Source organism: Porites lutea, chromosome 13 (genome assembly GCF_958299795.1).
Source record: "Porites lutea chromosome 13, jaPorLute2.1, whole genome shotgun sequence".
NCBI lineage: Eukaryota > Metazoa > Cnidaria > Anthozoa > Scleractinia > Poritidae > Porites > Porites lutea.
Window position 1 is genome coordinate 11,599,861 of NC_133213.1, and position 17,500 is coordinate 11,617,360.

General features: G+C 39.3%; 2 protein-coding genes across 2 annotated transcripts in view; both read right to left on the reverse strand.

The window, feature by feature from the left end:
• Positions 1 to 410: 410 nt before the first annotated feature.
• LOC140922945 (dol-P-Man:Man(7)GlcNAc(2)-PP-Dol alpha-1,6-mannosyltransferase-like) lies at positions 411 to 9,558 on the reverse strand. Its single transcript, XM_073372994.1, has 9 exons — positions 9,418 to 9,558; positions 8,619 to 8,751; positions 6,997 to 7,170; positions 6,079 to 6,273; positions 5,058 to 5,161; positions 4,095 to 4,321; positions 3,233 to 3,408; positions 2,223 to 2,301; positions 411 to 702 (listed from the first exon to the last, which is right to left on the reverse strand). Exons 1-9 carry the CDS (start codon positions 9,553 to 9,555, stop codon positions 462 to 464), a joined length of 1,467 nt encoding a protein of 488 aa, XP_073229095.1. The 5' UTR covers positions 9,556 to 9,558; the 3' UTR covers positions 411 to 461.
• A 4,623-nt stretch (positions 9,559 to 14,181) lies between these two features.
• Positions 14,182 to 17,500, reverse strand: part of LOC140922371 (uncharacterized) — an 8,145-nt gene continuing 4,826 nt past the window's right edge. Inside the window, exons 6-8 of the mRNA XM_073372361.1 lie at positions 15,222 to 15,672; positions 14,375 to 14,460; positions 14,182 to 14,206 (exon numbers count right to left, since the gene is read on the reverse strand). Of these exons, the coding sequence (XP_073228462.1) occupies positions 14,182 to 14,206; positions 14,375 to 14,460; positions 15,222 to 15,672 (562 nt within the window). The remainder of the gene's footprint in view (positions 14,207 to 14,374; positions 14,461 to 15,221; positions 15,673 to 17,500) is intronic.

A 17,500-nucleotide genomic window follows, 5' to 3' on the forward strand; every position in this document is an offset into this window, starting at 1 on the left:
CGTTTCCAGTAATCAAAAATATTATTTATTTTTTTTGGTTTCGATCTTTCACGAGGAGCAACAAAAATATGCCAATAAAGAGCAGTTTCCGTAATTAAGGGCCGTAATGTAAGATCCTAATCGTAAAACAGCCAATCAGAATGCTTCATTCAGCCTTGAGAATTACTTGCCAGATAATGACACACAATATTTTTCTAGTATATAAGAAGTCCGCAGTGTTGACTTTTTAGTGTGGATAGTATATTAGCATCCTCGGAGACCCAGGGCCAGTTAGTCGGGTCGACAAAATGTTCGTGGTGAAAGTTTTCTGTGAGACCGAGACGAGCTCGTCTCGATCTTACAGAAAACTTTCACCACGAACATTTTATCGACCCGACTAACGGCCCCTGGGTCTCCGAGAATGGTACATTAAGTAATATTTATAAAAATGCACTCTATGCTGCGATATAGGATTCAAACAACTAGCTCCTCCTCTTGTCGCTTTTTTCCCATCCCCGCTTCTCTTGAATACAAATTTTAGGAGCTAATACCAAAGCAAAGAAAGGAAAACGTTTAAAATCCAAACTAATCCTATCAAAACCATTTACAGTGTCGAGAAGTAAGTGCGATCGCTTCATTTTGTCACATGGTGGCTCAGTAAGGAGATGAGTGAATCCCAACATTTCAGGGCTGTCATCGGGTAGATCTTCTGTCTTGAAATATCTGTGAAAAGTCACTACAGTTAAAGCTTCCGTAAAGGCTTGTTTCCGTGTGATACAATAGGGAGCTTAAGCAACGGCGACAGCAACGAGAACGGCAAAAAACCAATAGGTTTAGATTGGCAAAGTAACAACTTTGCACGTGCAACACGTTTTTTGTACATTTCTTATAGCCGTCGTTGCACGACTACAACGTGAAAGTGCCTAATTTCACGTTTAGTCTAGGGCAGGAACACAAAACAACAATTTTCTTTTTCTTAATCCTGAACTTTGATACAATCCTTTAGAATTCAACTCCAACGAAATTTGCCAACATTTGACGGACTAAACGAGATGGAATAAGCGCGATAAAGTTTGAGGCAGCGCGGATTCACTTTTTAAGTGACGTTTTCGTAGCCGTCGCCGTCTTCGTTGCTTAAGCTCCATAATGAAAAAGCAATCGGTTTAGATTAGCAAAACAACTTTGCACGTGCATCACGCTTTTTTGTACATTTCTTCGCCGTCTTTGCAAGACTACAACGTGAAAGTGCCTAAATTCACGTTTGTTAAGGACGGGAACAGAAGACAACAACTTTCTTTTTCTTCTCCTGAACAGTGATACAGTCCTTTAGAATTCAACTCAAAAAACATTTGCCAACATTTGATGAATTGGACGATATGGAACAAGCGTCATAAAGTTTAAAGCAGCGAGCATTCACTTTTTAAGTGACGTTTTTCTAACCGACGCCGTGATTGTTGCTTAAGCTCCCAAATGTGTTATGATTGCTACGGGGTGACAGCTGCAACTGCTAGGATGCCTGAAAAAGAAAGTACAGCGATCGAATATTGAACGGTCGCAGCGGCAAGGATCTAAAGATAGACCACCATCCAAGAGACGGAGGCAAACAATACTGAAAATCGTATTGTAATACTGAAAAGCAGGACTGTACGGCCATGTACTTAATTCTCCAGTCTCCACTCGCGGGTAAAAGAATGACCCAAAATGACAAAAAGTAATTGAACTTTTCCTTTTCTGCGGTGTTTATTTGAGAACACCTTCAACCAACACTGAGAAAGTTCAACTTGTAATCGTAGCAAAAAGGGTTTTGCTGCCACGTTATTGTTTTTGCTAATGAGATGCATTTGAACACTTGTCAAGTTATTTTGTCTTGTCAACAATAATTTTGTCCACAAGTACAGCTCAGGCTGAGTACAGATAGTACGACTAGACAACTTTCGACGCGGAAGCTTGAGTGAACCAAAGCCATGCATTTTGACTCGACAACTCTATCTGTCGAGTGGACACAACTTGTCCAGTCGTACGAGCTGTAAAACGTATAAATTTTCCACTCGTAACATGTCGAAAGTATTAGACATGACTGAACTGCCTTAGAACGAACAGTGAAAAGACTAAGCTGGTGTAAAAAAACAAGAGTAAGACTGTAAGTTGCAATTAGACGGCATCCTTGCAACATTCGCGCGCGTGTGTAAAAGTTTATCTCCTTTCCACAAAACTATCCCCGGTAAGCGTAGAGGGTTGCTCACCTCCAGGAAGGATTCACTTCGCCAAACCGAGAAACTCCAGTTTGAGCAGCAGCAACAGAAATGTGGACACGACAAGCCTCTGAGGAAAACAAAAAAGGACTCTGCTTACTTATGGAATGCACCCTGTGATAAAAACCTCCTAAAGTATAGGAGATTAATAATAATAATAATAATAATAATAATAACAATAATTCCGTTATTTACCCTCCGCAGTGTTTATAGCACTAATGTTAGTGGGGCCGAGCAAATGCCTGAAACAAATAATTCAAATTGAACTTAACAGGGTTGAGAATCCCAACTGGTCGGAGGCAAACCAGGACTACCGTGAACAAATCCAGCAAGTGGCCAGCGCGGGACTTGAACTCGGGACTTCCGAATTAAAAGTCCAGCGCTCTAACCGCTCGGCCACACTGCCTCCTAGTGACGGGGCAAAGCTGTGCCGCGTCTACCTCTAAAGTAGAGCGTCACATATCGGAAAGGTTCCGTGCCACACTTTGGTGTCATGTGAACAGGACGGGAAGGGAATACGTGGGACCGAGGAATGGGATTTAGTTCACCAAACCCTCTCGGCCAACAGTTCCGTCACGATGACCGATGTGTGTGAACATAGTTAATTTACGTAGAAAGGTTGGGAAACCCTTTGTTATAGGTTTTTGTTCACTTTTTTGGACCTGACTGTGCACAACATTCAATAGCATTCCTATCATTTTGAAGTTATTGACCAATAGAAACCTTGCAGCATGGCGATAAATGTTACTATCTCAGTCTGCGCTCGAACGCTGTCCCCTTCCTCAGCTCCAACCTAATTTCACTACTTTTAAGTAACTACACGACTTACAAAAATCGCGAAAAACGTTTGAAAGGATGCGGGGTATATTTTTCAACGACGTTTTCACTGGCGTGGTCGTTGTCAGATCGTAACGTCCCTAAAAAGGACGTTCCCCGTAATGTGGGTGGTAATGTGTACGCGTTAATCCAACAGCTGTGTCAGTGAAAGCAATACTCTCTACCTGTTTGATTATCTAGGAGTGCGTGAAGCCTTTGAAAAGCTACTCCTCCAGGGTAGTTATGATGGGAGATAAACAGCAATAAACCACTGACCAAGCAGTTCCCCAGCAGTCCCCCCACAGTGACAAATTTTACCAGAACAGACAGAAATGGCTTCCATTTAGCTTCATTCTTGTATCTGAAAATCAATCAACATGTTCAATGAGCAATCTTTTTAAAGGAAACATAAATAGAAAACATGAGAAAATTACACAAGCATTAACATTAAGCTTCCACAGGGTGGACACCCAGAATGTAAGATAAGAAGCCACCACCAGGATTTTCCATAGAATAAATTCCGAAACAGAAAAAAAACCTTCAGCCATGCTTTCCACAAGAACAACTACTAGCTTATTGCCTACAGGTACATGTAACCAGTTTTCAGGTAGCTAAGACGGGGCCTTCAACAGCAAAGCAACGCAAAAAGCAAATTTTGCACACAACTGTCAGCTTACATTTCGTTCTACCTCACAAGATTTCTTCCAACAGGTAAATGATCTAATAAACGCCCTCTAGCTCTATAATGAACGCCTCTTGTCTAATACCCCCCTACACTTTTGAGTTTGTAAAAGATGCCCCTCTCTAATAATCTCTCTAGTAATTCATTCGCCTATCAAAAGCATATTAGTTTTTTTGGAAACTGTGTACAATTTAATATGAGAATAAATGTCTCACGCCTTTAAATGCCTCCTTGCTATTAAACGCCCCCTCTTTGGCACCCAAAATTAAATAGGTACTCCTAGCATCTATTTGATGATTGACAGTAGGGCTGGTTCCTTATTTTAATGATGCCAATTAAAGATGGTATTCATTAACAGCACTTACATAAAGCTCATTCCACATGCTGCCACTGCATTGAGCACAGGAATGACATAGATGATAAATCGAAGCTCCTTATGTGGAAGAAATGAATAAAGAAACACAAAGGCAACGGAAGGAGCTGCTAGTGTCCAGGTCCTCCGGTCTCGCCAGAGGCCGAGAGGGACTAGGACAAGAGCAAAGAGTAAACATCTGGGGAGGACTGAGTAGAAGTACCAAAGGAATGGAGATGTCTGAGATGTGATCAAGGAACAACGGGGTCCAAAATGGTAGATTTCTATCTTTTTGTTTACTTCTTTTCTTTTTTCAAGCAAAGGGGTATCTTGGGCTATGCTATCCAAACTTCAGTAATTCTTTTTAAAGGTACCGTAAAAAAAGAAATAAAACAAAAACAAAATAGAAAAGAGAACCATACAACCTCAGAGTATTTATATGCTTTTCAATTAACAGTCGTTTTGTTAACCTTCTCTTTGCTAACATCTTAAGTCGTTTGGCTAACGTGTTAGGACAGTTCCCCACCTTCATTAACCTGATTTGCAGCTTAAACAAAAGTGGTATAAAGCTTAAAGTGGTATACGCGTGTGTATGGGACTTTTTTGTCGGTGTCACGGCTAAAAGAATCAGGTAAATATATGTGTGGTGCTCACTTCGTGTCATAAGCCAAACCACTTAAGACATTGGCAGGCAAAATGGACGTTAGCGAAACAACAATTGTCGAATGGACAAGCCACCATTTTTCTTTCGGACATTTCTTGTTCTGTCAGTGTGTCAAAAAATCTTGTTTAAATACACCTGTACTGTAAAACCATAAACAAACAAAAAAGGTCTTTACAAAAAAATGATTTCCTTCACTTCTGACTTAATACTTTATAACCTCATAAAACATGCTCATGATTTGCACAGTCCTGCACAGTCATGCTGCAGACTGCATTATTTAATGCTATTTCTTGTTAAAATTTAAAAGGATACTCCCCAACTGGAGCTTTTGTTAAGAACTGTGTTATACCATAAGACCTCCCCTTCTGGCCACAGGTATCTTTTCCAGAACACTGAATCCACACAAAAAGTCAAAGCTAAAACAAAATAAGTCGTTTTTGTCAATTTGTACAGGTAACAGCATGATTTTTAGCATATTTGGCATAAATACCGTAAGTGATATTTCACAATTGTTAAACGTATTTTCAAAAAAAACCTTTAGGCAAGTGAAATTTGTGACAATTTTGAAATATCACAAGTGGTATTTATGCCGAATTTCACGTACAAGTCATGCTTTTATTTGTTTATACTACTACCCGCAAAAGGTTTGTATTTTTCACATGTAGGTATTTCAAATTAACCTGAAATACGACTGCTGTAAGCCAATCAAATTGCAGAAATTTCGCATGTAATAGTACAATGATCAAACTCAGCTCAAACTTACATAATGCATATAAAGTTAATTATGGATGCATCCACTAAAAAGCAAGTATTGCATTCATAGCTCAATCAATTCCAAGCAGGTATTTGTTGGAATAACTATTGAGCATTACTTGATTAAGTGCAGAGGTGTTTATCAACTTTTTGGCTTTTTAGACATGGGATTTATTCAAGGGTTACGTTTATTCCAGCATGTGGTTTGTTTATTTCGAAATTATAAATCACCGACAATAATATTACGAGGAATCATTGTAAATATGTAAAACAGAGACATTTTTACAATCATTATTGTTTGGCCTCTGATAGAATACCTAGTTGTACCAAACTTTTCTAAACAGTTGTCTTTTAATCTTATTTAATCCTTCAAATAACTCCACATTCTTCTGATTAGGTGCAACATTTTTTTAAGAGTAGTGTTTTTTGGTAACTTTGCTTCCATCTGTGGCCTTAATATAATATATGACGAAAGCATTTAATCAAGTAAATACAGTTCACCTGTATCATATGCAATTCTCTACAAAATGGCAAACTGAATAAGGTAAGCCAAAAAATGATATGCCAAAGCTTTTAGTACCTACTGCACTTATTCCTGCTAAAGCAGAATGCAAGATTCCTGTTAGCAGAGATACTCGTCTAGTAGCAAGCTCCAGGAAGAAAATCAGTCCCAACAAAATGCAAAGCTCTGATCTGAAGATGATGATAGCAAATGCTGATGTCCAGATAAACTTTGAATGGTGTTGATCAAGCCAAAACCAGAAAGCGAAAAGAACTACAAAGGAGAAAAAATGACCGAATATATATATAGTCAATACTCTCTCTGCAACCACTCTCATAATGACCATAGAAGTGATATCAAAATGTTCAAACCTTTACAGTGAAAACACTCGCTTGAAGCTCGTGATTCCACTTGAGTTTTGAACATTTTGAGGTCTTCATAAAAGTAGTCAGATCATGGAAAATTGTTGTTGATTTGTAAATTAGACAGTCTGAATATTAAAATTCTTTATTATATGGGTAAAATACATGTAGTACGCTCTCTTACTGGCTTTTCTTTTTTGGAATGACCACGTATTATTTTCTTGTAATGACTGGGCATTACTAGCTATCTGTTCAAGGGATATACAATCTGTGTTTAACTTGATGGTGGACATCCTTATGGACATCCATGTTATAGTTAATTGACAGCTGTCAAAAAGGGCATTCGCTGACCAGTGTCACCTGACTGTATCACTGGCTCAAGTGTACGACCCATTGAGGTGATGTGTTTTTTAAAGTTATCCACTGGCCAGTTGTTAGCTTTAATTGACCGCAGGCTCAGGTCCATAATAAAAAGGCCATATAATAAGTAACTTATTACCCTCGGTGGTTTGGTCATTACAGGGAAATCTCAGACCTCAGCCTTGATGTATTGATCTCACTCAAGGGTTTGGTCTGAGATTTCCCTGTAATGAAACTCAATCTTGGTTAATAAAATTAGTAGTATATTACTTACCTAATACAAGGGCAAATGTGTTTGGTAGTGGTCTTGATAAATAAAATAACAAGTGAAACTGAGAGGCAGTTATCAGTGCTAAGAAAACTCCAACATCTGAACCAAATGTAAGTGAGATTGAGCTTCTGAACTTTGAAAAGGCAAACAGAGAGATCACACCTAGAGAAAAACGGACTGAAAAGAAGGGGAAATAATGGTTACACTCTACTTCTAGACTGATGTTTGACTGATTTTGCCTAAATAAGGATCTTTGCAGCCTAGGTAAGTAAAGGAAACGCTTGGTCTTGTTGTATACAGGGCTTCCAATATTTCGCGCTGTCGCAGAGCCGTGAAATTCAGGTATATCTGCGAAATCCTGCAAAAGTCACAATAATACACAAAATACCACGAAATTCGGTAGAAATCTTATCAAATACATGTCTGTACAACATATTTCAAACTTAGCTCAGCTATTGGGGCTATTTACTTGCCGTAAACTTGCAAATTCATCTTGAAACTTTGTCACTGAAACGTGCAAACAACGTCCCGAAACTATCAGGCATAGATTATGTTGCGAAAAACTGGGAACCAGCCATGATGTTAAAAGTTTTCCCATTGGCTCATTTCTGGAACGTATTGTTGTTGAAAGAGCAAATGACGACCTCTGTTAGAAAAACTTTTGAATCGCTGGTCTGATCAGCGCAAAACCAATCGATTCCTAGCAAAATTTGCCCTGAAAACAACCATGAAATTGGCCATTTTTTACTGATTACTTTTTGGCGAAGTTGGCCCTGAAAATTCCCGTGAAATCAGCCCTTTTTTCCGTGAATCTGGCCCTAAAAATCCCGCGAAATTTGACTTTTTTTCCTCAACCTATCAGAAGCCCTGTGTAGATATTGTAATTATTCCTGTTGGCCATATTTTGTCATAAATGTGACTCTAAATTGCTCTATATTTATCTCCAAAAACTTAAACTAAATCAATGTCTTAAACTCTCCATTTAGCCATTGTAAGGCCATCTTATGGTGGAGACAAAATGAAAAAGCAAACCATCCCTGCTTAGCATCTTTCCTTAATAAAGATGGCAGACAAGATGGTACACAAATGCATAACTACTAATATTTGTCATTTGCCAGCTGAAGAGTTTTTGCACCCCCAACTAGTAGTGGAAACTGTAAGTCCAGTCCTTCACAGTATGTATCTTATCATCAGGGCTCGAAAAAAGTCCCATCCAGTCGTCCGGGACACGCAGATTTTCTTCCAGGGCATATAACTTTTAAATTCACTTGGCCAAAGGCAAGGGTCTAAGCAAGTCATCTAAATTTAACTTAATCATTAACTAAAACGAGCAAGAAGTGGCCCAAGGCAAGAAAAATGAGAGAGCTGCTTGCCCAAAGGACAAGCTGGAATTCAATTTTTTTTTTGGAGCCCTGATCATACATCCCATTGTGGCCCTTTAAATGCATTCTGTATCGTATGATGTGGAAAAATGACATTATGTGTCCTCATCCACTAACAATTGCTAAATATTTGGTATCAGTGGAATTTAGATTTTCCTTGATAAGTCAGGAAGAGGAAGACGAAGGGACTCTGCTCTCAGGATAATCTACTACCTGACCAAATATTAATATGTATAATTATACCTACAATCTGTGACCACAGTTTTGATGCACCAGCTACATTAAGACCTGTAATCACTGGATATGCGAGTGATGAAACCACAATAGGACCAAGAAAAGTGCGAGGGACAACACCAGGAAACTCCAAGTGATCATACTAAAAAAGAAATAGAAAACACACAAAAATTAACTAAAGCTTGTTGCTTAAAAATGGTCTAAAATTAAACAATAATTATGACAATAAAAGGAGCAAAAAATATAGGCATAACCTAGCTAGTAGTCATTTTTTTTTATTTTAGGGTTACGTAATATAATGTCATACCTTACGCTTGTAGCACTACAATGTATGAAGCAAGTGATGGAACAGAGAATTAACTGGGACATTCCAATTTTAATGTGTCCACCCCCCTCCCACCATCCCACAATTTCCCCCCTCCTAAGAATGACAGGTTTTTGAAAAGTGGAGTTCAGAATTTTTCATTAATAAAGCCAACAAAATTTATACCCTTCAGTTTTCAAGGGGCGCCAACAAAAAAAATTTAGAGTTCGGATTCCAGCTTCGGTTGGTGGTGGGCGAGGGTTACGGATAAAAATGGAATGACTCACACAGCAGTAAGGTTAATAAGAACACTTTTTTATTGTACTCCAGATTTAATTCTCTATTCCATCGTATTTTTCAGAGTTCCAATTTGCAAAATGCATCTACTCTGCAGTTACATGAACAAAGCGCTCCTACACGAAGCTTAATAAATCTTAGTACTCTAGGAGACTTTCGCTTGGAAATTGAGATCGCTACCAGGCGATCGTAATTGAAGTACCGTACCTTGCTAATGTTGCCTCTGTGATACAAGAGATCGTGCGTTGCTTGCATGTTAAAGCTCTCTTCTACTTTGGTGAATGGACAAACGAGTAGATGGATACAAGTCACAAATAACAGTAAAACATCACACAGATCCGCCATCTTGAAGGTTCCAATGCTACAAATTCCGAGGAAAGTCTGGGACGGGCTTTCTCATCCCCAGACGCCGTGCGCCAGAAAAACGCGAGAACTCCCGAAGTTATGAAGAGGACTTGAACCAACCCGTGAAATTAATGACACACGTGGGGTCCGTTACTCAAAGGTCCCGATAACTTCTCGGGCCCGAAAAGCTGTTCTGTGTTTAATTTTGAAAATGATACAATGAAAGTATAAGTCAACGAAGCAAAATTGACTGACAGGTTTATGAGCTAGGAGATGTGCTAACATTCAACAGGTTTTGATTTCAAAATTTGCTTCGGGACCCGAAAAGTTACAGCGCCTTTGTTCGAGAATCGTCCTCGGTCCTAACTTAGAATGTTTTTCTTATTTTCAATGTTAAAGGAAGAAGGAAAGTAATTAGGGTCACCTACTTCGAGCGCTAGCGCTGGCCAGAGCTTATAGCGTATCATGTATGGTTTACATGTCGAATGGAGGGGCTATGGTGGTGAGAACTGAGAAATTAGGAACGTCAAAAACAGAATGTCATATATTTCATGAGACTGAAACACTTGTTTGCTTGTTTATTGTTTTTTTTTTAGATTTTTGTTGTTATTTGTTTGTTTGCCTGTTGTTGTTTTTTTTCGTGTTACCTCGTTCTATCCATGCATCATCTGGCACCATAGGCTTTATTTTCCCTCTTCCCAACTGATAGCAAAACGATGATATAAGCCATATGATGAATGGATGCAGGACTTTGGTGGATAAACGTCGCTCATTTCATTGACCAGCCCATTAGGTCTAGAAAGTTCGTAACCCAATAACTGAGACTCGTTTCGTGAAATGAATTTTTTATTGCCATTCTCTTTGTACACCAGTGCATTATAGTCGATAATGAAAAACAGTGTCAAATTCCCATATTAAATCTCATCAATTTAAACTCATTGACCTTAGATCAGCTGGAGAACAGATGACGCCAGAAATACAGTTATTACAAATACAGGGAGTGGTCATTTCTTGCGGATCGATGGACAAAACAATAAGAAAAAAGGAAGTCCACGTGCGTTTCAAAATTCTGTTGATTTTTGTTATAAAAATCTGAATAACCATTAGTGTAATATATGGTACAGAAGAAAAATATAAGGCATATAGGATTTTTAGAAACCAAGAACGGTTACAATACATGTACACATCAAGGTGCTTGATAAACACTTTCGTCGAACAAAAAGTAGCAACTCTGAAAGAAAACAACAACAACAATCAAATTTTTCAGAGTTAAAATGTTTCGGTAGAAATATTAAAACTCAACCTTGCCTTGGAGTACGAGGCTGATCGAAACTTTCGCTCTTATCCAGAAGTGGACATAACTCGGATCTTGCATGGGTAATTCGAAAATACAATTATATTATTTGAAATTTCCAAATTCATACAAATCACTGTATTTTGTCACCCAAAGCCTTGTTCACAGCAATGCTTGCGTTTAAGTGATTTTCAGGAGAAGGAGACACTTAATGATATCAATCATAAAAAAGATGAAGCCCACTGACGTATTACCTAGTCTCTTGGCCTTAACTTATTCTCCGCGCGGCGTGTAAGTGCGGGTCAAACAGGGAGTCCGAGCAAGTTTTGTGTCCTAGCTAAGTCACCGAAATGTTTTGACCGTGAATGCCTGAGAAGATCAATGAACTATAGCGCGCAAGTTAAAGTACATTTCTGGACATAACAATACTACTTTGAGGTGTGCCCTGGTTCAAGCCCGGCAACCAATTCATGAGCGGCAATTCTTTAGTCGAGCTGCAAAGTCTGACCCTTCTACAATAAACTTAAGTTAATTTATTTTACCCTCGATTCCTAATTACTCTCAGCAGCATTTCATTACTGTAAAAAGGCTGGTGGGACCGAGCGAATACATAAAACTTAGCCTCTAAATTGCAAGTCCGGATCCCTTAGCATTAAATAACACGTATACTGCTCGGCTCCGCGAGCATGAGGCTATTCTCCTCCAAGTTTCCTCTTTAATATACTTTACAAGAGAGCTTTGAGTCTGTGTCCGCGATTATTTTTTACAGGTAACACAATTTTTCTTTGTTCCCTTCTATTTTACGCTAAAAAAGTTATTTTTGAAGGTCTAAACTCACAGGCTTGCGGACTTCGCACTAGTGTTTTTGAAACTATTTTAAAACCAATCTCTAACCTGGTAAATAAAAATGTTTGACGTTCTCTCTCACCTCAGTAATCGTTATCTGAGTAGAAGCTTGACTCGGAACCCATCACATGTATCTGAGGGCCTGAGGAAATTATACTGTGAACAAAAGCATCATTTTCCATAAGTCACGTCAGGAAAAACATTTTTTATCATAAAGTCGTTTTCCTTTGTGTCTAAAGTAATTCCTACAGACGCACTTTCCTTTAATTAGTTTATATAAAAAAATAACTTCTTGTTGCTTTTTAGCCCACGTTCTATATACTAGAATTCTATCATGACTCCGAGGCTTTAGGGACAAAATTGCAAATTTTTCAAGACTGCGTTGACTCGCAATTCCCCGGGGAGACTTCAGCACAAAGAAAATCAAACTAATTATAGAAAAATGACAAGAAAGCCACGGAGTCATGTTAGGATTTAAATATATCGAACGTGAGCTGTTTTGACAGAACATCTGCCATTTTGTTAAGCATTCTACAACATAAAATCCACAGCATTCTTGACTCGTTCCGGTGCATTTTCCCGCGCTCAAGAACAACTTTACTTTTGCATTTTTGTTTATGCTTTCGGCATAAACAAAACCGTGTTCATGGGTGGAAGCAATTAAAGCTCGCTCTAGGTGAGTGGTTTTAAGTGAACTAAAATAAGATTGTGAAAGGTTTGAACCCACAAGTCATTTCAAAAGTAGACTGAGTTTGATCGTCCGGGTGAACGTAGTCCTGAATAGGACTGTTGTTGTTGACAGTGACTGACGTTTCGACAACCTGTGCAATAGTCTTCTTCAGAGTCAAAGTGAGTTGTATTACGTCAGTTGACGGTAATATACTCTGGTTATTGATCTGATTGGTCAATTACGTCCCGATGTTATTGGTCGTCTGTCAGTAAAGCCGTGATGTTATTGGCTATGAAGACTCGTAATCAGTGATTGGTGCGTTTCGATCCGTCTATTGTCACAGTTAATCGGTCGTCTATTGTTAGTCAAATTGTCAGTTCTCCAGTCGTTCTCTCGTAGTTAGTTTTGCTTGATCTCGTCAATAAGTCGTTTGTACGGCGCTGGTAACTGATGGCTACGATTCAGTGGCGTTTGTTGAAAGTTAGTAAACAAGCTTTCTTAAAGTAAGACGTTGATAGTAGTAGGTAGAATACGTTATACATGTCGCAGAGTCTCAGTCAATTTGACGTTTCGTCTGTAAATGGTGCTCAGCAATGTGATTGTTGACGTCACCATTCTTCGTCGCTCGTTTGTGCTCGGTCAGTCGCGTACTTAGGTTTCTGCCGGTTTCACCAATGTAAGAAGCCTGGCAGTCGCAGCATTTGATCGTGTATACTACTCCCTGTCTGTCCTCCGGTTTGTCTTTGTCCTTGACATTAGTAAGTAGTCGCCGTAAAGTGGTTATCGGTTTGTGTGCAACACGTATATTGTAAGGTTGTAATTTACGATCAATAGTTTCAGAGGTCCCTATGATGTACGGTATGGTCGCTGTTGTGACAGGGCCAGAGTTGGTCTGAGTGTTGGAATCACTGTCACTGTAAGTGTTCCGTCTAACAGAACGTAACAAAGTCCGTGTTGTAATTGTTCTTACTAAAAACGTTGTTAAGACAATCAGTCTCACCTTGTAGGCTGTCAGGTGAGTCGCAAACTAGTTGCGCTCGTCGTCAGAGTCCGGATAGTAGTAGCCTTGTGAGAGGTGGGGTTGTACGAAGAGTGGTCTAATAATCGGTCGGTATGTGTCGGTTTTCTTTAAATAGTCGTTTTTAGTTTGTTGTTGTCGCGAGTGACCAAGCAGTCTAGAAAAGGTATCTTACCATTTTCTTCGATCTCCTTAGTGGACTGTATGTCCGCGTTCTGTCTGTCATTAACCAGAGTATAATACCATCAACTGACGTGCTACAACTCACTTTGACTCTGAAGATGACTACCGCACACGTTGTCGAAACGTCAGTCACTGTCAACAATAACAGTCCTATTCAGGACTACGTTCACCCGGACGATCAAACTCAATCTACTTTTGAAATGACTCCTGGGTTCAAACCTTTCACAATCTTATTTTAGTTCACTTAAAACCACTCACCTAGAGCGAGCTTTAATTGCTTCCACCCATGAACACAGTTTTGTTTATGCTGAAAATTATTTTAGTTTCTTTATTTATTCCTAATTTTGTTTTCTTTTGGATCAGCTAATACAGATAGGGTATACAAACACTCGCATTAATTGATGCAACTCCGGAAAAACATAAAACTGATAACAATGGCATACAGATTCTGACTTGCTCGACAAAAGAAATAAGAATGATCAATATTTTAACTGCTCGTAACATTCCTCAAATAGCTGGTTTAATACAAATAGGATATATGAACAGCTACATACGTTTCTTCCTCTCGTTACTGGTTGTTAATGGTAAGATATACAAGAAAAATATTCAGTGGTCCTATGGTTCCGAAGGTAATGTTAACCTTTAAAAAAAACGAAAACTTGATTCTCACAAGTGTTGTGACTGCGATCAGTGTTGTGGCCCTGACGAATGCCGTGACTGTTACGAGTGTTGCGACTCTGAAGAGGGTTGTGACTCTGACGAGTGTGGTGATTCGGTGACCGAATAGCATGATGAGCACCATACTCACCTCTGTGCGGTAGACATTTCTTCTGCAAATGATTTTGGCTTCCCCCCAGTCAAAGCATCTTCAATGGCTTTTCGTTTAGCTGAAGCCTAAATATAATGATAATAAATAATAGTAATCAGTTATAATAATAATAATAATAATAATAATAATAATAATGGTAATATTAATAATACATCGTGACGTTATTGATAAAAGCAAGGATCGAGAAGTAGATTGCACGAGTTATGAGTTATGCATGAGCTATTGCTCGAACGTTGGAGCAAAGCAAGACTTGGGGACTGTGGAACTTTAAGAACTTAACGTTAACTGATCGAACAAATTATCACGAGAGACCAGACACTCAAGACCAAACAAAATGGCCATTTTTGGTCTCGACCCAGAGGATTTGAATTTTTAAAGTTGCTAAAAACTTCCGGGAAACTTTGTTCAAACAATTTCAATTCGGTCATGTGAGTGGAGACGTCATAATGATATAAAAAGAGGCCGCGGGAATATAGCGTTTCACTCACGTGGCAAGCATCTATACAAATGTATTAAAACAAAAGGAAGCGATTATATAAGAAAAGAGTTCAACTCCTACATGAATGGTTTGGAACACCAACATGGGCGCTGTTTCATTGTTTTGGAACACCAATATGGCCACCGTGACGTCACGTAAAAACGCTCTTAATAATATGCCCAATTGAGCCCAAAAACACTCTTTAAGCACCAGCTCCACCATGCAAATGTGGTGGTAGGTAGGGTCTTGAAACCGCAAAACAGCTTGATCCTGATGATCATGTGTCTTAATGAGACATTACCCTTTTTAATTCGTAAGCCTTTAGGAAACAGTTACTAATAAACCAACCTTTCGACCTCCTTTCGCTCCCTTTGTGTCATTTTTCTTTCCAGTTTTTCCTTTTCCTTTAGTTGAAGCTGTTACTGGACGGGGAGCTGCAGGGGGAGGGGGAGGCGGAGGCGGTGGGGGAGGGGGAGGCGGTGGCGCTGCTACTGCTGCTGCCGCTGTTGTATTTGCCATTCCAGAGGGGGGTGAAGGTGGAGGCGCCACTTCCTCATAGTTTGATCCGGGGCCAGGTGGTGGTGCCCCGCGTCCAGGTGGTGGTGGAGGAGGTGGAGGAGGAGGAGGTGAAGGAGGAACAGGTATTGTGGGAAGAGGTCCAAGTCCTTCATCAACGGGCATCTCATAGAAGTACATGGGCTCATTCATGTAGTGACCTGCTGCTTCCTGGTCGACAAAGCCTTCATCCATGTTAGACAGCAGCTCTATCTGCTTTTCCCGTTTTTCTCTCTTTCGTTTTCTAAAACAAGGGAAATCGACCGATATAACGTTTTTAAGAATGTAATCCTGATCATGGGGAAAAAAGGAGCACTTGAACTATACTCGGCAATGCAAACAAATCCCTTCTGTTATTAGCAATATAGAGGTAGGTCATTAGCATTGAAGTTATTGCCAAAGAGATGGACAATGTAAACACTGGGGTCATCAAACGTATTTGGAGAGATCTTTTCAAAGTTAAAAATGGTGTCAGATAGAACAGTTAATGCTTAATCGAAAGACCTAGGAAGCAAAATGGTTTTCTTCCTCGAATCTTTGGAATATCCAGTCTGACTCGACGAGATCTAGACGGGACCCGGTAACATCAGCGATCTCGACCGCAACATTAAGATAGCTGGCAACCAGGGCACACCATGCTCGAAGGAACATGAAGTGTTTTGTCGAGTAGGATCAAACCGTTAATTTACCATTCCCTATCACCTGGAAATACCTCTCCTCAAACTGAAGCGGAGAGAGGCTAGAGTCCCGGTTAGGCTTTTCCCTAGGGGGGAGGGGTTCGGTCTGTTCATTTAATCACTGGCCCTCAGATACATTTCAGTGAAATTAGTTCGAGTATTATAATTAGTGCGAGATGAAGTCAAAAGGAATATAAGATCAAGCCATTTTTGAGTCAAAATGTATTAAGTTTTCGCAAAAACGTATCATACAGGCGACAAAAAAAGACAACAACAACAATAACAAATTAAGTAATGATCCGGGTAAGGTGGATAGCAATTTCTTTTGTTATGCGGCAACGGTGCTTTCCCCACATAGGAATGTTCTCATTTTTACACAGAGAATGCATGAACCTACATGAAGGCCGTTTACGCAATAAAATGCATTTACACTCCACTTTGAAAGGGTGTTTTTTTGTGTTAAAAGATTTTGACTAATCACAAGAGTTGAAAACAATAGCGAAGAAAAGTTTACAATTTTACATGTTCCCCACATAGGATTTCTTTGTTATTCAAACTGAGACCAGATTTTGTTATATGGAAGATGGTTGGAAAGTAAGGATGAATATGTGTACTGCTTTATGAAGTTTTGTTAACTTTTGCTGTTTAAGCCAATCAGAAGTAAGTACAGACAATAGAAAAGTTAGCACCTTTTTTGCATTCCATCATGTTCGTTGCCGTTGTTGCTATCGTTCTTATCTGGACCGTTTCTTAAGATCTCAAGCACGAAAAATGCTTGCTTTCTAAACAATTTGCTGAATTTTTAGTCAATTTAGAGGTAGTTCGTTGATGGGACCGATAGGTTGTTATGGACACCAACTATGCATTAGAGGCGAGGGACCAGTCTTTTATGGTTACCGACCCAAGGGAGCCTTTCAGTAGGGGCGTCAAAGCCGTCTGTTAATTAAAGATGATTAAAGATTAAGATGTTTTTCTTAACAATGGATTTTTGCTGTAAAATCCATACTCTGGATATATCGTATCTTAGGTGGGCTAGGACCCGGGGAGAGGGTACTCAACAAAGTTTTATCCGGAGAGGCTTCCCCCCGAGCTCCAACCCCTTCATCCTTATATATACCATTTTTGAAAGAAAAGTATCCCTTTCGTATACCTTCCATTGACAAATGATACCCCTTTCCTACCCCTAGCTAGTTTATAACGTTGAATTCCCTTTAACTGCTGTAAATACAATGTCTATAAAATATGAATAAATCACAACACCAGGAAATTTTCACGACCTTTTCACAGCCATAAAAAATTTCTTCTATTAGCCCTTTCAGCTTTTTTTTACAGCCGGAAAGTCAGATTTCCCTACCCTTTTACAAAATTAAACTAGTGAAATCCCTACCGTTTAAC